The following is a 21,268-nucleotide window of genomic DNA, read 5'->3' as shown; positions in this document are numbered from 1 at the left end:
ACTGACGGAAATAATGGTCTTATGTACTGATTTTAACCACATTACATAAGGAAAACAATGAAAAGTATCTGTAAATATAGAATCCAAAACATCAGGAAAGCATATGAAATGAGAAACACATCTGCCATTGTTTTGGGAGCATGCTATGCATTAACCAAATATAGAATGTTCCAGTACATACACGAAAGCTATCTCAGTTTCATTCTGTAGTGTTGAATGTGCATGCATGAATAGAGTCCCAACATTTATTGTTTTTGCACATCACTGTAAAGTTTGTAAAGTGCTAGTGTTGTACAATGCTAGTGTGGATTCCTGCCAGTTTGTATCACTGCCTGACATTTATAGTGCATCTTAATTAGGCTATTCTTTCCTAAAGGAGGCATCCATATAGGTATTTCATATTTTTATTTTAAAAAGCAACTAACCTGCTTCATTTCAATAATGTTGCTTTTACGAGCACCCTTCGTACCACTCTGCTGTGTGTCTTGAGAGTCTGTGTCTTCAATTCTGGGCACCTGTCTCTTTCTTTTTCCTTCTTCCTTCTCCTGTTTTTCTTCATCTTCAGAATTGGATGCTGCCTCTGAATTGGAGGCATCATCACTTCCAGACTTTTTACCTAAAGTAAGAGACTTCTCAGATTTCTCAGACTTTTTAGATGATTTCGAGGAATCAGATTCTGAGTCTGAGCCTGATCCAGATTCAGAACCGGACTCAGATCCCGATTCATTGGTTGAGTTGCTGAAATAGCAAAGAAAAAGGATCTCCGTATCTCTTTCCAGTCATCTTGAAAAGGGATAAAATGTTGTGAACCTATAGAGGCAGTCCTCGACTTACGACGTTGTTCCATTCCTACGTCGCGTCGTAAACTGATCTTCGTTGCAAGTCGCAACATATGTACATACTGTACGTAAATAACATACTGTACGCACTTATCCTATCCTAACACAGTTATTATCAAAAAACACATACAAAATAAAAATAAATTTTACATAAATATAAATAACATGAAGTTTGTGCTACGACGTTAACGATGCAAAGCCACTTAAGTCAAAACAAGGCTTTATACAGTAAATGGGAGATCTGTCGTAACCACAAAACATCATAACTCTGGGCTGACGTAACCCGAGGACAGCCTGTATAGTACTTGCAACAGCAAACTATGTAAACAAGTTAAAGCTCAACTGTCATACTAAGCAGGTATTATTCTGAATTCTTTCTGATGATACAACACAGAAAAATAACAATGTAAATAGTGCAATATATAGTGTAAATAATGCAATACTTACTAAAAAGACATCACTCTCCTTCTGCAGCATGTAACTGCACTTGAACACAAGCTCACAGCTACCAAATCAGTATTCATCTTAATTACTCTCATACACACCTTGTTCCTGATTCAGAATCACTGCTGTCTTTCTCATCATCATTTGCATCTCTGCCAGGAGACTTCTGCTTTGAGTTCACATTTTTCCCAGTCTCAGATGAAGACCGAGTAGAACCCGAACGACTTCCCCCACCACCAGACTTGCTTGGTTCCGCAGGTCCAAACAAGGGAGTGTTCAAGTCATCGATGGCTGAAAGTATGTCCTTTGATGAATGAAAAAAAAAAAAACTATGATAAGATTTCTCCATGAAGAATTAAGTGATTTAATAGAAAGGTTTTATAATTTAGAAGTACAAACAGTTTTCATACACAAAAAACAAACAATTTTATGAGAATACAAGACCCCTTTTACAGTTCAGAAATTTTCTCAAATATGTAACAAATTTGAATGGTACTGTTTAAGGGCTTCTCCAAAAACTAATTATTAGCAATATTATGATTAATAATTTTTCTAAACTGCACACTTGTTGCACATAAAATACAATGTATCTTTTCAAAGCCCCATGCCAATCATGAATCTTAAAGGAAAGAAAAAAAGAGTGGTAGCTGTTATGTCAAAAGGCAATGAAGTATACATTAACAGCTGGCAACATCTGGATAAAGTCAAAAGTTTTTGTTAATGTTTAACTAATGTTAGACAGCTTGCTATGAGGCTGAAAATAAAGTAAAATACTGCCAAGTCTGTGTCTCACATTCTTTCCCATTGAAAAATGTCATCCTTTAACTTTCCTATTGTATATATTACTTTAACTTTCCTATTGTATATATTACTGAAGTTACACCTTTCTCATTTCATGTAGACAAAAACTGCAGTCTGTTTGGACTCTTTTAATCTATGACTAATTAACGTCAAGTTATAATTGTCACTATCCTTATTATGCATCATTATTTCTGAAATGCTCTCTTTTTTTAATGCAAGCTACGAACTTGCAACCTAGCCAGCCCCTCTGAACTTAAAGCTTCTGAAGAAATTTTTTAATTTAGCTAAAAAGGCAAAGCAATTTAAAACTGAAAGGTTTTTCAATGAAGAAAGAAGCTGAAAGGATAAGCATGAAAAGATTTGTTTAAACATGAGGCTGCTGTTGTATTAATATGTAACTTAGTGTAGTAGGCATTATGCACAAGCATGACTAGATGTTTTCACCTCTGTGCATTATATACTACACTGAACTTGAAACTTACTCAGGATGCTAAGACTACAAGTAATCATTTTCATGACTTTCATGTAACAAATAAGGCTTGTTTTATTTAGCCTACACTAACTAAAGTGTAATCATAATATTAAACTACTTTGACAGATACGTGTAAGGATGAGAAGAGAAGAGTTTTCTGCTGTCCATACTTTCCCCTCAAAGAACAGTAATGGCACTTGAGGTTCTTGAACTGATAAATGATTTAAAAAGGATATTGAACGCGCTCAATTCTTTCTTGCCTTTCTCTTCTCAAAATTTTTGCCATCATCAAAAATAATGCCCAACAATTCTAACTTGATAAACTGATTGTGATTGTGATTGGCTTACAAAAGTTCAGTTTCCTGTTTAGAAACAAAATAAAACATAAAATGCTTATTAGATTGAGACTACTTTTATTTACCAGAAAGTGTTAACTTTTCCTATACAATTCACATCCGCAGATGCAAACATTTTCCCAGTTAAAGCTCAACTGCATTTATTTTGTCTGTATTGAATAAGTTAATAAAAAAATATTTGACTTCAAACTATTAAAGAAATTAGTTTTGTAATTAAAGAGAACATTTTTTAACATGTAATGTCAACAAGGTTGCTGCTCCAACAGTATACAGGAACAAAGTCCTTAATTTCAAGGTTTCAAATTGTTTCAGTGCCACAACAAAAAGGCGTCAATTTCAAAATGCCACAAAAGTTACATTTTGTTACTCAACCTGATACGCAGATTTGAAAAAAACACAATTTATCATGGCCCATATTCAATTATGGCTATTCTGATAACTTTGAACAGACATGCTCTCTTGTCTAATAATAAACAATTGGTGTTAATAGAAAGGTCACATCTGTTTCCCACATTAAGACTTCTTTTATACCTGTTTCATACACAAAATCATCAGAACCTGAAAACTGCAAGCATAAAAAAGATTTTTAAAGCAAATCCTTTATATATGTTTTCTTTATTTGCATGTCTTATGCATGCAAGTCATTAGATTTTTGAACAGGGTAAGTAGAAACAAAGTCTGGTATCTAAAAGGCGTCCCAGTAAAACTTTGATATGTTGCAGATAAATTGTCTATACTATTAAACATAAAAACAAAATAGAAGTTATTAAGAATGTCCACACTGTATACAACCAGTTTATTCTGTCAGGTCTGTCAAGGCCAAACTTTTCCATCACAAGGCCTAACATGGTAACTCAAAGCAAGTATAACCACAACAGGAGCATTCACATGATAATACCAAATGTTTACCCTGTGATTGACAGATGAAGAATCAAAATTTTAACTGCTTATCATTGTTTTGTTTTGTAATATTCTCAATACTAAACATTGTACACAAAAGTCTTTCAGATGTATAAAGTACATAAACAACTAGTTTTATGAAAGGCGTACCCATGCAAAATCTGTAGCAGCTGTACTAAACAGATCAGAGGATAGTAGAAAGCTCAAAAAGAACCAATATTTAATGGCCCACTTTTAATGACTATGAGTTTGTATGGCTTGAATACACCTACTATTCAAGTAACCTTGGACATCTCTTCATTCTACCAACTGTTCTTCGAGTTTTAAACTTAACTCCTACCAAAAAATTAGAAACATCTTTAAAATCTGTTACACACAAAAACTAGCCAGGAATAAGAAAACAAATAAATAAAAGTGATTAATTTCAAATGTGACCACCTAGCTTTGAAAAGTGAACCCTTATGTTATGTGTGATAATATGGCACACTGGCGTACACTCCAAAGTCTATCAGGACACATCTTAGACTTCTTAGAAATGTGTGTTAAGTCTTTATAAATCAAACATAAAATGGTCCACTTTCAATTAATCTTTCTATCTGTTATTGTTTTTACTCTCTACAACCCAACAGGCTGATGAGACAAACACAGTATCGCTGTTAAAAAAAAAAAGACAATGGAGATGAAATGTCTTAAACAGTAAAAATTTGATTTATTGCTAAATTTCATTTCACCATAACTGTTAGCATCTACAATCAATCTTTACCACTTTTGAAAAACCATAAATATGCTGTTTGAAACACTGCTCAAACTAAGAAGCAATAATGTATATCTTCACAATAACAGGTACTTAATTTTTAAAAATCGGAAAACATCATATCTTGGGGAAGGAGATTGTACAAAATCTCCATTTAAAAAAAAACTAATTTTTTTGGGGGGCTTGGCAGTTGCAATGTCTAGCAAGTAGTTTCAAGCTATGACAATGTACTTGCATCAGGTAGTTCAAACTTTACTAATTATCTCCCTTTGCTGAGTTTAGACAAGATTACACTATAAACTCTGTTTCAACACTTAAAAAAACTTTTTAAAAAGTACTTATAGAATATTTTAATTTCTCTTCTTTTTAAATGAAGTTTGACCTATACAGAATACAGCAGTGATAAAATGAATGTGCAAAACCTAATCTTTACACAAAAGCTATAACATACAGAAACAACTGATTTACTTATAAAGCATTCTCTTGTATGGACACAAGCTGTGTGTGCTCACAGGACTAACATACAACAAAGCACACAATTAAACACTTTAGAAACACCAGAGGCTGCATAATGGTAGAGAGAACAAAAATGAAGACCGGAAACCAAGAAGTAAATGGGAGGAGGCTAGTTAAATTAGGGGGTTTTGACAACTGAAGTGTTTATAGGTATCTGTTTTGCTTCCCTGTTTGTAGAAATGTTTTCTTCCAGTTTACATTCACATTTCATGAAATTAGGAATAAGGCTTTTGGCTTTGTTATGTTTCATATTTGTGTCAAAAACTTTAAAGTTATATCCATAAGCTCTACTTCCTTGTACTGCTTTCTCTTTTAACAATTCTGCACTGTAAAACTTGCATAAATCTTTAACAAAAAAGAAGAGCTTTTATATTTGCAGATTTCACTTGCTTTGACTTCACAAACTTTTATGACCACAGTGAATAAACTGTAACATATCCACATCCTTTTTGCTACAACAATGATTCTCCAGTGGTATTACAGACTTTATTTACATATAAATATATGCATCTAAGATTATACTACTTTACTATAAAGGTACTTTTAAAGCTTTCAAGAAACAAAATTCTTTTATTCTTTTAAAAATTAGATCCTCATTTTATATCTAAATGACAAAACTATGTGAATCTGGCTAAAAAAGAAAATTAATCTTAGATATGTTCTTTAGATTTCACTTTATTCAAGCTATAAACAATCAAAACATGAGAGAATAAGCTAGCTGTCTATGACTGCTATGGAAAACTTATTAAAGAATTTACCTAATTTTACAATCCATGTGCAAGATTTTTATGTCAAAAATTCTAATGGCGTACACTTCAAAATCTGATCAAACATATATCAAAGTGTTTAGGTATATGTGTATCATTAAATAAATGCTATTAAAAAGTGGCCCACTTTCAATTATGGCAGTTTGTGGCTACACAACTGCACACACACCCTGCATAAATGTTGTATGACATTTATAATAAGTAGTTGTATGAGTATGTCAGCTATAAAAAAAGCTTAAAAGTGAAACAAAATTTTTTATTCAAATCTAAATTGAAATTATAAAAGGTAGTTTTTTGGTACTTTGTATGTTTTTGTTAAAAATTATATCATTTATAAATTACATGCAAGAAAAATCTAAAGTAAGACAACTATGAAAATGGGTAAAAACTGTCATTTTCTGTCACTGTACTTTGATCTAAAATTAAAAAAAAAGGCAAAACATTTAAAATGCATGAAACCATTTAAATGAATATCTTAATACATCATTTATATTAGATCATAGCTATACTTTGACGTTTGATTAAAACTTGTCTTCTACGTTACCGCTTGCAGCATCTAAAACTTCAATGGGTACCCCTAAAGAAATAATACTTTTATTTTATATGAAAAAGAAGCATTGGTAATTCAGGCATTTGGTTTATTCTCTTATACTAGCCTATGCAATGCCAATCCACAAATTTAATGAGTATCTGTAAATAACATCTTTTGACAAAGGAAAATCCAAGATTATCTTCAGCATTAATCATACTCTCTCATGTTCATATAATAAACAAATATTGTTTCCTTCTAAATAGGGACAGTGGGTAATACATAAGCCAATCAAGTTACAAGGTGTAACATTTCATTTTTATCATTCTTCTCCTACAACACTTTTTTCCTCTAAGTCAGACAACTCACCTGAAAACATGTATATCCCATATTTATCTCCCTTTACTGCAAAGGCCAAGGCAGTTTAGACATATAAGATTTCTCCTCATTTATATCAATAATAACATGGTCAAGAGATTGTATCCACACATGTATTTAAGCAAGCAGGATACAACTGATCTAAGAAGTTATGTGACCTGAAACATCCTTCCAATTTTTGCTTGCATTCAAATCAAGTGTATTTTTTTTTAAAAAAAAAACTTATACTGAAAAACAGAAGAATGAACACAGCAGTTCAGATGCACAAATTACTGCTCTTAGTTGGTTGTATTTAAGGATACTTTCTTTTCTGCACTTCTAGAAGTACCCATAAGTATGACAAAAATCAATGAAGTAATGTCTGCATACACTATATACAAAACTTTTCCTTCATATAACCAATGACAGAATGCATATAGAAGTATTTTAACTTAATAATAAAATAATCTGTAAAGTGCATTTTCCCATATAGAACGAGCTCAATGCGTTGCATGTGAAAAACTACAAATGAACTGACATTCAACCACACAGTCAACAACAGCAAACATAACACCATGACAAAACAAAAAAAAAAAGAACTTGGATAAAGAACTGAGTAGGTATGCGTACATATTTCTGACTTTATCATTTATCCCTTCTCAACTGTTTCGAAAAAACTAGTCATTCTCTCCTCCCTTAAAAGAAAAAAATGGTACATAAAAATCAAGAGCATATAATAAGACTGCAATCAAGACATTTAAGGAAACAGTGATCCTGAATGAGATAGCAATGTGTATCAAGCAACTATTTTAACTGCGCCATCTTGTGTTGCTTTGATATTGTTAAAAAGACTCCTGATTTTTTTTTTAATCATGTGAACACTTGACAGAATACATATTGCTTTTCTTTCAAATGCAGCATTTACATTCAGCTGTTTTATTCATTTTGCTGGACAGTTTCTAGTAAATCAAGCTTTTTTGTGTTGCTAGAAACATCTTATCTGAAAATTACAGATTAAACTATGCTACTTAGGTAAATAGGGAAAGCCATGGCCTCTGTGTTTTCATTAAAACTAATGCTTTTCTTTTTAATTACTATTTTGCAACATTCTGGTCAATTAGCATGGCATTAGCAGTTTAAGGATGCCCTAAAACTACTGCAGATGTGGTGCATTTTATTGTAAACAGAGGGTGTTTCCATTTTGTAAACACTTAGCATGTGTAAGTTAAAAAATCTTTCACAAACAATTAAAATAATAGAGACTTTTTTACCAAATATTCTGTCTCTAAAAATACACTTCAAGATTCAAGACTAAATTGGTAAATGATCTCTAAAAAAGGCTGCTTTCATCATATTTATACAATGCTTAGAATGAATTTTGCAGTCAAGTAAGCCAGTGCAAGTCAGCCAACTACAATTTTCTCACAAAAATAACTATGTATCACTGCAAAATGCATCAACATAAGACTGTCTATTGTAGTAATCCTTCATTTAATTGCTAAAACTATTTATATGTATACAAGAAAGCAAATAAATGGACAATGTGCATCCTTATGATAATTAATGATTGGAACAATCAGTCTTTCAACAACTTTAAAGAATATGAAAGCTTTTGCAAAGTTTAACACTAAAAATAAGCAAGTTCTTTTTTTGCGCAAAACCCAAATTGTGTTTACAACATGATGACAATACCAATAGGCCCTAAATAAGAATGATGTGCCTGCACATATTTCTAAATATCAAAGTACAAACAGCACAAGAATATTTTTTAAAAAAACAGATGAACAGTCATCTCTCCATTAAGATTTGCAAAAAACAAGCTTATTCATGTATCAAACGACTCAGAAAAATGTTCCTCAGAGATATTCTTTAATGTGTAATTTATTTAACAAATGCACGGTGTCTACACTAGAATGAAAGGAAGTATCAAAAAACTGTTGTCTGTGAGAGTTTTCAATCAAATTTGGCAAAAATGGGTCCCCCTTAAAATTTTATACACTGAAGGTCATTTGAAAGTCAAAGGACTAAGGAACACAAAAACACAAAAAAAATTGAGAAACGCTAATTATTTTCGGTCTTAATCATAAAAATAAACATAAACAACCACCATAGCAACCAATTTTTCGCCTACAAGCCGTCTTTTTGTATTGAATAATATACCATATTGTAGCAAAATTGATGAAATCGTTGCATATTGTTGTGTGAAATATATGCGAAAACCATTTCCACTCGAGAAATATCGTATAAAGTTAAAAGGAATAACAAAATACGAAAAATCCTTCGAAGGTTTGTGTCGTCTCTCTGTTGGCTTGGCTGTGTGTTAACACCGTCGCAAATGATCGCAGTTTCTCTTCTCAAAACAATAAAAAATGGAAACTTTACAAAAATCCTTTTACTAAGAGCTAATAAGAACGATTAAAATGCTAAATCCAAACTAAACAACATCAGTTTGAATGTAATCCGTGCATTCGTACCTGACTCATCTTGCTTCTTGTCTTGCTTTCATCATGGCGTCCGAAGGCCAAATGCACAATGAGCTATGAGCAAATTCTTTTCCTAATCACGTGTTCGCCCTGTTCCAACCACGTCACAGATCTGCCCAAAACATGAATGCCAAATTACCCTGCGCAAAATACTCCAACAGAAGACAAAATGATTCAATTTTTTCTTGAGATTGGTGATTTTCACATCAAAAATAGTAAGCAAAGACTTCCTTAACAGGTTCTGGCTTTCCCACAAAAGATTTGTGCTGAAAAAGCACAAGAGAACAATACCTTCAGTTTGATCACACCAACGTGACTTCGCATCGAGCACAGCTTTCAAACGAAAATTGAATAATTACATACCGAAGCTAACTGTTATAAGTACAACTAGTTATTTGTAAACAAATCGGGAGCGTGAAGCTCGTCACTGCAAGTATGGCTGCCATTAATCCTCATTGACTTGCCCTGACGCACAGCATGCTGGGACTGCCATGAGTGACGCACATTGTGGGTCACATGGCGGCTGGTGGCGAGCAGACTGCCTAGTGTCAAGGCCTCGTACCTTGTGTGCGAGAGAGAGCACAGTTGTTTATAGTCCTATTTACAACATTATACACAATTTTGTTAATTAGGTCGACTATTATGACCTTTTGTAGTACTTAAATTGGCCTTGGTAGTGATGGTCTTTAAGGAGGAAACATTTATTTAGAGCTAACCGTTTATGTTTGTTCAATTTGATGGAATTAATTAATACTATAAAAACTTTGCTTATACATATATGTAGAATAATAGTCGGCTTGTCTAAGTGTAGCACTGCGAATATTTGTAAATATGAGTGCAAATGCAAGGATTTTTTAGACCTTGCTGCTGCCGTTTGCAGTGAAGGGTTGTGTACAGAAACTTCGCTCTGTTGTGGCTGTTGCACACCATGGCTGCTCAGTCGGCCGAGGGAAGAGGCCAACCGGCGATATCATCCACTACCAGAAGCGGGTGGAAAACACGTCTGCACTGTTGTGTCGAGTCTCTCAGCTTGCGTGACCTCCACTGATTCTAGATATCGTGGACCTATTTTTTGATCGCGTTTTCTGCCATCCGCGTACAGCTGTCAAAACATGGGGTGTACAGCTGTGGATGCAGCACGCGTCGCGCTGGTCCCACGTAAACTGTCGTCTCCTTATCCCGCCATGAGAGTTCCTAGCCACGTTGCTAGTGTTGGCGAGGAGACGACCTGATGTGAACTGCAGTGTCATTTAGCTATGCAGAAGACCAGTCGTTTCACTTTAAAAATCTAAGGAGTGGCTGCATTCACTTTTGATGCAAAACAAAGGAAGATGATTGCATAGCACTCAGTTTACTTCGCAGCAGACAGCTGGACACAACGCACGGAGAAAGCACGTACAAAGCAATATCACATTATATCACATAAATCTGATGTTTGTATACATATTTCATTACTTTTTGTAGCTATATAAGCGTCGATCCGGATGTGTATGCACAACAGGGTGGCCGATAATATGCAATATATATATTATAGTGATTAAAGCATGCGTTTATCACCATGCGTTTATCACCACTGCACCGAGAACCGAAAGGGCTTTGATTCAGATTTGGCGCTGGACATTATCTGCGTGAGAAACCTAGTCTGTTTTTCTTCCCTTTTTTTTTCCACCGTATTCGACTTTCCTCTCCCCTCATAATGCAAAATCATCTCATGTATAGGTGGAAGCACTTTCCTGCCAAACCAACCATGCACTGTGTACACACCCAGGCGGGTGTATCTACACGGCATGAAAGCCACATTTTTTGTCGTCTGCAGCGAACTGAAGTGGGTTAATTTCTGCCTTCGAATATATTTATAAATTAAAAGAAGAAAGCTGATATTTAAAACCCGATCATGGATCCGGATAAAAGCTAGTCGACTTGTATCAGGTTCATTTATTTATACACGTCCATTGCCCGATCGAACGTCAGATTCTTCTAAACTTGTCCTGTCCTTTAATGTACCTGACTATTTGTAGGTGTGCAAGGTCAGAAACAATACACAAAGAAACGTATCAGTAAACATATCTTCACAGAAAAATAAACGCACGCCATTGACATTGAACAGTTTCACTGATGTGGGTTGACTGAAAAAAATGAGCAACTGTGAAATTTAACCAGAAAATAAAATGGACTCGGAATTGTATGGCAGATGAATATAGCATTCTGGCACGCGCACACACACACTCTTATCAGCACTGCCCTCTATCTCGGTATTAGCCATCTTGCTGCAGAGGGAAATATTTCAGTGAAATCTTGCTAGCAGCCAGTCAGGGCAGATGTTGACTGACCGTTACACTAGTTCTTGTCGCTAAGTGTGGGGCCCGCGTAACCCGCACGATTGATACACCTGCAGTTTTTATTGCCATTGCGTGGGTAGGAGAGTGTCTGCACTCAGTTTCCAGACGGGTGCACAACGGTATATCGTCTGTCACTGACGTCAAGAGTGGTGGTCTTTGGATTCACGGTCGTAAAAGAGGAGAGAGGATACAATCAGATCGTTTATTATCGCGGATGTGTAATGTTATGTCTGTTCATCTTATTTTAAATTGGTTATCCTATAAATGGGCCTTTCCTCCATTGTCTTTGTGGACACCATGCAGTCTGTACTCGAGCACCAACAACACAGAGTCGCGGGTAGACGAATAGTAGCGAAACTGGTTTGCGTTTGAATACTTGTTTTTCTACCAGCCTTCTCGAAGGGTCCCTGCTAAAGTTTACAAACAAGAGATAAAGCTGTTGGAGGTAAACGGACGCTTACTGGCTAAAGAAGGCGACAAGACCAAGCAGTGGAGAACTCCACTACCTGAGTGGGTGTAAAGGGATTGAGTGCAATCCACTAAAACTAGGGACCACTCGTTCACCTTTAATTATATATTTACGGCTGTAGATAAGACATTTGTGAATCAAAAGTATCACTTCCTAATGTACTGCAAAGCATATTCGTTTTGGAGGGAAAACTATTTCTTGGGACTCGAGGGTCCGTCTAACTCTAAGGGAAACACACAGCAGGGATACTTCTCTAACCTAGCCTAGGCATCTTCATCTCCAGGGTCATCTTCTAACGTTAATTAGAAACGTTAGGCAACCTAAAACAAAATGCATAACAGGGGAGGATAGAGTGGGGTCAGAGAGTACCTCCGTTATAGTATTATATTATTATGAGAGGCATAAAAAAGACAGAAAATGTAACGAACTGAACGGAGGAGACACGGTGGAGTGAAGATAGGAAGTTAGAGATGAAGATACTGGATGTAAATTTCATGACAATTGTCAAAGGAATTCTATGGCGACATGTAAATTACAATTGCCAAATAATGGAATTAAATAAAAACACAATGAAAACTGTCAACAGAATTCTATGGCAACGTATAAATAAGAACACAATGACAATTCTCAAATAACTCAAGCGTTTTCAGCTCGCCTTTAAATGGTGGGAAAAAGCGCTATACAAATCAACATATTATTAACCCAATTCTATGGCATCTAGGCACGCTATGTAGAAGTCGGCTATTAAGAATTATTTATATCCAGAATTCAATTAAGATGTCTTTCTAAGGTTTTCCGGTCACTAAACTGTCTAAACACACTTCCGCTGTTAGTTTAGGCAAGCTTAAACAATGAATGTGACTAAACCGGAAGCTTTGTATACGCCAACCTCGTTCTAGTTGTTAACTGGAAAAAAATCGTCTGCAAAAGTCTTTTGCTAGAAAACAGGGCACAGGAGAGTCTTCATTTGAATGAAACTGCAGATACAAAAAATATACAGAGACAAAAAAAAAAAAACTACATACATATATTGATCTTGACATACCTTTTGGATGAATTGGGATATAATTAGGATGAAGGATAATTAAGTTCCGAGAAAAATATGAGTGCAAAGGATATGATAAATTGTTTCAATTCAAACTGGTGGGTTTTTTTTTGTCAGTATTTCTTGAGTGTATATATATAAAGAATTATATATACCTATAAACATGTAAATGCAAATATTTTACTAGCAGTTTTGCCTTCTTTTACTTGTGATGCCTGTGTTTAGCCTGTCACTCGCACTCCGGGAAATGGTGGGTGCCTTCACACAGCTTGTTTTGAAGACTGACTCATATTAGAATTCACAAGCAACATTACGCAGACCATGGAACTTGTTGTGCACCACGTAGACAGGTAAAAATTAGTATTGACACCGAGCTGTTATATACCTTGGTAAAGCAAAGTGTCGAAGTGTCAAAGCCTTCAAGTCTCATTGTATTTTGTATTGGTAACATTTTTAGCAAACAATTAAGTTTGGACAGCTTAGCATCTTGTTTAAAGATCCTATGTCCCAGTCGTTCGTCCTGCAAACCTTTGGTTTCCTATGACCTCCACACAGCTATGTCAAAGGTGTCGCAACATTTACCCGGTTAAATGAGGGCGAGCATTCCTGCAGAAGTCTTATACAGACCTGCCAACATTCACATTCACACGGAGGTAAAGTCCCCAGCGTTGATAACGAAGCGGAAAATACACGTGGTATTATCAGAGAGCTTAGATATATTATTTCACACGAGCAAGATCAAGCCAACATTTTTTTTAGTCATCCAGTATTTGCTATGCGCTCAGTTTCTGCAAGCCACAAAGAGAAATTAAAGAGGAAACGCACACACAGCAAGAGTAGGGAGATCGAGATCGACCACAATACAGAAAATCATTTCACGTAGAATGGTATTCATCTGAAAAGCTCGGCGTTGTACATTCCCTGAGTGTGGTTTAGTGACATTTATAGTTGTAGGAGTAGTGTGGAGTGATGTGGAGGAAAGCTAGCTGACCCCATTATGCCAGCCTTTCGTTGCTTAGTACAGGCAATGAACTGGGCCACGTACAGCAGGTATGGCAAACATGCGGCCCTTTGCAAGCACACCTGCGGCCCGCACAAAGGACACCGAACACGTGTGCGGCCCTCTTGATAACACAAAGGTGACCCATGCGGCCCTCGGGGGACCTTCAGTTTGACATGCCTGATGTACAGAACGCCTCATCTGAGAGAAAGGCATACACGGGGCTGCAGCGTTCATCGACTTTCTTCTCTTTGTTTCTGCAGATACCGGACACGGCTTGACGTGACAAACTGTCATCTCTCGACCATTCATCTCTAGACACAGAGGAAGGGTAAAAGCAAAGAGGCTATATAACCTCTCGGGTGAATATTTGGGAGGGAGGGGTGTGTGTATGTGGTGGTTGTGGTGAAGAGTCAAAAATAAGACTCCAAGATGAACCTATCAGTGGAAGATGGTTTTTTTTGGAGGGTTCATACGCCATTGCCTATTTCGCTTTAACTTGATATACTGAAAATATTTAGTTGAAACATTTCAACATACCCTATCAAAAGATTTTGAAATAAAAATCTGTTGCTATTGGTTGTGTGTCAGGCCTTTCGCGGGAAAAACCCTGAGTGCAGATAACGTAACCGGGTTAATTGCTGAGATAGTGTATAATCCTACAGCTGTCAGCCAAGTGTCTGAGTGTACAGACAGGCCATTGCGCCTATGTACTCGTCCTACGTTCAGATGGAATTAATGCAGCTTAATAATCTCCAGCTCGGTGATAGCAATTGAACTTTCTCTCGTCACCCCCTTGCAAATCCACCCTCCGGCTCAGCATCCATCGACCGGCTCAGTTGCCTTGACTGTTGTCCGGATCGATGGTGTGCCGGGATGACGTCACACCGATTGTTGCCGAACCCCGCGCACTGCCTGAGCTTCCGTCTCTTGCAGACGCTGGCGGCTGCTGATGGTCGACCTGTGCAGTTCACCAGACAAGCAAATTATCACCGTGTTCCCTTCTGTGTGTCGGCAGCAACATCTAGCGCAAGGCTGCCTATCAGAGGGCGTGGTCCATGTGTAGGCGTTGATCGAAATAAGGGATAGAGCAGTTTGTAAAACCTAAACACAGAACAGCTGCTCGGCAACACACATATTAATTTACGATATTATAATCGCGGGTCGTTGCAGAACTGCAGCTGACAACAACTGTAGCAATGGGGCTGGGTCAGGTTGGCGGGGTGTCAGAGCCGCCCGCACGTTACACGCACTCAAAGTGGGTCATCGCACCGGAAGACAACGTCGATCTACAGGTGGTGTGAGCTTGCAGCCTAAGTTGACTCGATCGTGTCAAGCCGGATGTCGAAGTTTGCCAACTATACACACGCTGAGGAGGCTGTATCTGTGACCTGAGGAAGATAAACGCTGTAACCAACACGTCAGTCCCTGGTGGCTACATAGGGGTGGGCTATAGTCGTACAAGAACACATCAAAGATCGAAATTGCTGCACAACTGTAGATTTTATTCACAGTTTCACTCGGCGGCTGGCCTGCTGTCTCTCCACTCTCACTTCCAAACCAAAAAGCCTCCCTCAGCTGTAAAACTACACTATTTAGACCAGCGGTTCTCAACCTGGGGGGTCGCGACGTGCCTACAAGGGGGTCGCGAAGGTGGTCACTTTTTAAAAAAAGTTTCTTATACTGGTATTAGTGGAATTAGTTTACATTGTGTAACCGAGTGGTGCGGGGGCTCAAACTCCAAATCTCTTCTTCCTATTCAAGTACACTGTCTCGGCATGCAGTGACTTCTCACTTCCAAACTCAAAACACAATCCCTCTCAACAATTAAGCCTCCAATCTCCCTCCTCTCGCCTTTTGCCCTCTTTCTCCCCCAAATCTCTCATCGCTGACTCCCCTATATTACACCCCATATTACAAACAACTGACAAATGAATGCTTTCGTCCGAAAAATTTCGTTGTGGACGCAAAAAGATACTCAAGAAAATATTTTTGATATGTTTCCGTGCTTGTGTAAGTGCAAGGCTGACAACTTGAATCTTGATCAGGTGAAGAATGTAATTATTGCCCATCTAAGCGGACTGCAAGAAAGGTTCAGCATTATTTCGCTGAAATTGATGTGACTAAATACGATTGGATTCGTAATCCATTTCTGGCTGATCCTAGCACAAGCGGGTTGTCCACGGAAGAAGAAGAGCAGCTCATCGACCTTTCGAGTGACCAATCCCTGAAATGGTCTTCCAAACACACCAGTGCCAACATTCTGGATTAGCATCAACGGTGAATATCCTCTCCTTTCTGAGAAAGCAATGAAAGTTCTTCTGCCATTTTCAACTTCGTATATGTGTGAGCAGGATTTTCAGCATTGGCACAGCACTGAAGACTAAATACAGAAATCGTGTGGACGCAGAGGCTGAGCTGCGAATGCAGTGGGTACGAACATCGCACCCAGGTTCGCTTCTTTATGCAACAGCAGCAGGCTCAACCTTCTCATTAATCAAAGTGAGTGTCCAATAAAATAATATTTATTAGCTTTAGTAAAATTTCATTAACAGTTATACTTCTTGCAGATACGAACTTTGCTCTTCCGTTGTTGAATTGCATTGATTTCCTCGACGCGGCGTTCGAGGTTAGCTAAAGCTGCCCCCCCCCCCCCCGCTCTTCCACCGACCTAGCCGGCTAAGGGGGGTCGCGGACGTACCGGTGTTCGTCAGGGGGGTCGCCACATGTAAAAGGTTGAGAACCGCTGATTTAGACTATCCCCCGTCGAATGTTTCAGAACCATCCGCCTTCTTTTTCTTACGGTCTCTTCACGACCTTTCTCAGCCCCCGTGGTCACCCCCACCTCGCCCTGTCTGGTCATGGTCTCCCCAGGTGACTCAGACAACTGCGTAACTTCTGATGTAACAGTATGACCAGTCGCCAGTAGCCGCGGATGGCCGGATGGGCAGTTCAAGGCTGGCTATTACGCACGCAGCCGGGGTGAGAAAGGGACAGTCCTGGGAGCTGTCGACCCCTATACCTTCTACAAACGAAGACATAACCCAGCAAACACGCAAGATTCGGCCAAATTGGGCCAATGCTTTTAGCTTGACACAAAGAAGTGTCCGTTATATTCATCTCTCAAATTAATTAGAAGCGTACGTGGTCGTACACATATTTATCGTAACAGTAAACCATACTTTGCCAAGTAGATTAGGGTTTTATCATGAACAAATAAAAGCAACATCCCGTAATGGGTGTTAAGACATGTTATGAGTATCACTTTTAGAAACGCTAAATACGTGTTATACGTATGTATGCATTCTGTTGCAACTTGAGCATTTCAAAGGACGAAACATAGAAAGTTCCGGTTTGAGGTGATTAAGTGCTGCTAATGCAAATCAGTGAGATGAGTGTCTTGGCCAGTTTGAGCACATTTCGAACATTTCTAGATGTGCAAACCCACCCACCCTACGATAAGGGCAGCGATGCGTATCGCACACGGAGGCGGTTACATACGTGACTCAATGGTGGAAGGGAAACTACTCTCAGTGTTCTCAAGCTGAGGTCAAAGTTCGTACAAAGTCTGCAGTCGCCACAGAAGGCAAAGCTGACGACTGTACTTTGACCACCAACCTAACTTGCCATAGTAGTGTTTGGTTTTATATTCGTCTTTCTAAACGGTAGGAATAAATTTCAACAAAACACATATGTCCTCTGCCACCACAAACATGAGAAGCACAGTAGTAGAGGCCCAGAAAGGGGATCAGAGTCACCTTTGTGCCATCGTACGCTTCAAACCTTTGTAACTCACTCACTTTTAGGACTTGGAGAACAACTTCAGTGTCAAAAGAAAGGTAAAAACCTGTCAAATATACTTCCTTTTAAAAATATACAATTTGCTAAAGCTCGAATTTCCCACTGAAGACTCATGTTGTGGTGGCGGGTCACATGCAGTTGATGGTGTTCTGTTGCTCTTAACTGCAGTTTCATATATAAATATTACTGTCATGTTTTTATGTTTTTAAAAACATTTTAAAGCTACAACGGACGTCTCATAAAGCGATAATGTTATTTTCTTTGAAAATGTTCTTTCACTGAAGTTTCACTCTAATCAATTATGTTTTGTCAGTTTTTGTTTAATACACTCCCAGTAGTATAGGTATAGACAGCTTGACTTAATATAAACACACTATAACTCATCTTTTACTATTGTTGATAGTAGAATTTTAGTACTGTGATTTCGACATTTTTCTTATAATTTATTGATTTGTTTTCAGTAAACACAATATTAACTAAAGCCGTTTTAGCCTTTGGTTTTTAAGTGTGCAGATACAACACCCATTTCTGAAAATATAATTGTATAGTTGTTGCCGCATAAAAGCAGTTGTGCAGTATTTGGTGAACTATTTCTTTTTATTATTATTTTATTTGTTATTTTCTACAAACTTTTCCCCAGAAACAGCTAAGACCTTTTACTGAGCTATTCATGTTCAGTATGCTGTGAACTACAATTGTGTTCACCACTCAGTGAATGGTTCACTACTTATTAAAATGCTTGTGTTCACTAGTCAGCAAACAAATGTTCACTATCCACATTCACTACTCATGTTTACTACTCAGTTAAATACTTATGTTCATTACTTATGAAGTGAACATTAATTGTTCACTACTCATTTAACTACTTGTTAACTGATCCTAGAGCCACTAGGCTGTGGGGTTCTTTACCTTTTTTCAATATTTATTAAATTGTATGCTGCATAATCTTTTCTTTTTAAGGTCAGAAAGGGTTTGGAAATACCAGCACATGATGGCACTAAAGGGTATTAAAGTGATTGAATTAGCAGGCCTGGCACCTGCCCCATTTTGTGGCATGATTCTTGCTGACTTTGGAGCTAAAGTAATCAGAGTTGACAAGGTAAGATTGATTGTTACACAGTGGGTTATGTCTGATACCCACTTTGTTTAGTTTATTTAGATTTACAGTTCATATGTTTGTCGATGCTAGTCAAGCACAAAGCACCCTGCAGATAGACACATTAAATCTGTGTACTCGTGTAATTGTTAACATTCAAATTCTAACCTACTGAAAGAGTGATTACCGAGAATCATAGAAACAATATTTTTTCCTTGTTACTGAAGCCACGTTCACACGTTTGGGAAACTCTTTCTCGTGGGAAGATGTCCATCATTGTGGATTTGAAAAAAGAAGAGGGAGCAGAAGTCCTTCGTAAACTGTGTCGTACGGCAGATGTTCTGCTCGAACCATATCGCCCAGGTGAAATAATGAGAGAATTTGGAACTCATGTGCATAAGCTATGCTGACTCTGCGCTTGGCCAAAAGAAATAGTTTTTGAGTCGCTTTGCACATGTAAGATGTGTGAAAGATGTGATTATTCCTATCAAAAGCAGCTTTATTGTTTATCGTGAAACTCATTTCTTAGAATTTTGAGACAATATATAAGAAGGGAGTTTTCCTCATTTTTGGTTGTTATCAGCACACCATTTTCCCCCAAATTAGGCATCATGGAGCGACTTGGATTGGGACCAAATGTACTATTAAAAGACAATCCACGACTGATCTACGCTCGGCTGTCTGGCTTTGGTCAGTCAGGTCCAATAGCTACATATGCAGGCCATGACATTAACTACGTTGCTTTGTCAGGTGAGGAAAAAATGTTGATAATGTCGTTAACTAAGTGTAAAACTTAAAAAAAATTATATGATAATAGAATTTATTTATGGTCAACAAGGATTTTGTCTTGTGGCAAAAGTATGCATCATTACACATGCATGCTTACCCACATAAAACATGTGCGTGTGCACACACAAACAGACTAGAATGTTTGGTGCCAAGTCATATTCTGGGGAACCTCTTTGTGTCCACATCATTAGTGCTCTGTAACATTTATCTGAGGGCAGAAGCTGTTAAAGTTGATTGGCTGAGTGTGTGAAAAGTCCTGAATAATCTTACAAGCTTACTGTTTGATGTATATTGAGAACAAAGAAGCAACAGACTGGAAACCAACAATTATTTGAGCTGGTACTTCCAAACAGTTGCACCATCATAATAGACAATGAAGGAGAAACAAAAGATGTTTTCAATGAGCTCCTTAGGCATGCTATTCCACACAATGGAACTTACAAAATTTCTTTAATTTTGAAAATAAAAGTGAAGTTACTTAATACTTTCTTATTGCCATTCTTAATTTTATATCTTAAGCGGTATAAATATGCAGTCTGAAATTACTAATTTCCCCACTTTTTGTATGGTTAACTATGCAGATCTTTGGAAATTGTGATGGAGAAAATGTTAATGTTGACAGCAAGGTTTTGTTTCTAAGTATTAAATCATTTAGTTATTGCCCTCTGGGACAAATAGTCTTATCATATCGTATTGTAAATCATTTAGTTATCTTCTTGCAGGAGTCTTATCAATGTTGGGGCGAAAAGGTGAACGTCCTTATCCTCCAATAAACCTTTTGGCTGACTTTGCTGGGGGTGGATTGACATGTGCACTTGGCATTGTGATGTCACTTTTTGAACGTCAAACATCAGGACAAGGCCAAGTTGTCGATACAAACATGGTGCATGGGTCAGCATATGTTGGTGAGGACATAGAAAAATTACATTGGCAGAATGCTTTTCTTCTTTTTAGAAATCAGGGTTTTTTTTAAGGCAAGAGAACATATCTTGAGATACACACATAGGGGTATTGCTGGTGTTTCTCTTGGGGTTACTAAATTTTTGTTAGATTCTGTTCATTTTTTTCTCTTTAGAATGCATTTATATTTAGCAAGTAATGACCAAACAAAAATTTTAGACAAATTTCTAACAGTGTGCAAGTTTGATACACTGGATTAAATATCATACTGGTTGTCGTTCTGTTGGAAGATGGTACTTCTGTTCTTTTTTTTTTTTTTTTTTTTTTGATTTGTGGAACTGGCTCCTAGGATTATCATCATTACAATAAGAATGTGGGCAACTGCACTGAAGTTTCTTGCAAAAGCTGCATACAGATTTGTTCTTTCAGCTACATTTTTGTGGAAATCACAAGGTCTGCCCATATGGGGTGGACAAAGAGGGGAGAATATGCTGGATGGTGGAGCACCTTATTATGACATCTATGAAACAAAAGATGGAAAATTCATGTCAGTTGGAGCGCTTGAACCTAAGTTCTTCCAGGATCTCTTGAAAGGTGTGCATCTTTGTCAC

At 37.3% G+C, this 21,268-nt stretch overlaps 2 protein-coding genes across 9 annotated transcripts in view; one reads left to right on the top strand and one right to left on the bottom strand.

Annotated features, from left to right (window-relative positions):
• Positions 1-9,707, bottom strand: part of LOC112554640 (chromodomain-helicase-DNA-binding protein 1-like) — a 43,817-nt gene extending 34,110 nt beyond the window's left edge. For 3 of the 7 annotated variants that reach the window (XM_025222552.1, XM_025222554.1, XM_025222555.1), the window contains exons 1-4: positions 9,510-9,705; positions 9,210-9,330; positions 1,385-1,587; positions 426-738 (exon numbers count right to left, since the gene is read on the bottom strand). In XM_025222552.1, the coding sequence (XP_025078337.1) occupies positions 426-738; positions 1,385-1,587; positions 9,210-9,218 (525 nt within the window). In that variant the 5' untranslated portion in view covers positions 9,219-9,330; positions 9,510-9,705. Of the gene's footprint in view, positions 1-425; positions 739-1,384; positions 1,588-9,209; positions 9,331-9,509 lie in introns of all 7 variants that reach the window. The other 4 variants (XM_025222558.1, XM_025222560.1, XM_025222556.1 and 1 more) reach the window with 3 other exon arrangements.
• A 7,885-nt stretch (positions 9,708-17,592) lies between these two features.
• LOC112553892 (alpha-methylacyl-CoA racemase-like) overlaps positions 17,593-21,268 on the top strand; it is a 6,190-nt gene continuing 2,514 nt past the window's right edge. The window contains exons 1-6 of one of the 2 annotated variants that reach the window (XM_025221379.1): positions 17,593-17,736; positions 18,833-18,971; positions 19,196-19,331; positions 19,575-19,718; positions 20,480-20,662; positions 21,087-21,251. In XM_025221379.1, the coding sequence (XP_025077164.1) occupies positions 18,861-18,971; positions 19,196-19,331; positions 19,575-19,718; positions 20,480-20,662; positions 21,087-21,251 (739 nt within the window). In that variant the 5' untranslated portion in view covers positions 17,593-17,736; positions 18,833-18,860. Of the gene's footprint in view, positions 17,911-18,832; positions 18,972-19,195; positions 19,332-19,574; positions 19,719-20,479; positions 20,663-21,086; positions 21,252-21,268 lie in introns of both variants that reach the window. The other variant, XM_025221378.1, reaches the window with a different exon arrangement.

The sequence above is a fragment of the Pomacea canaliculata genome, linkage group LG13 (assembly GCF_003073045.1).
Source record: "Pomacea canaliculata isolate SZHN2017 linkage group LG13, ASM307304v1, whole genome shotgun sequence".
Taxonomy (NCBI): domain Eukaryota; kingdom Metazoa; phylum Mollusca; class Gastropoda; order Architaenioglossa; family Ampullariidae; genus Pomacea; species Pomacea canaliculata.
This window is presented reverse-complemented; position numbering and strand designations above follow the sequence as displayed.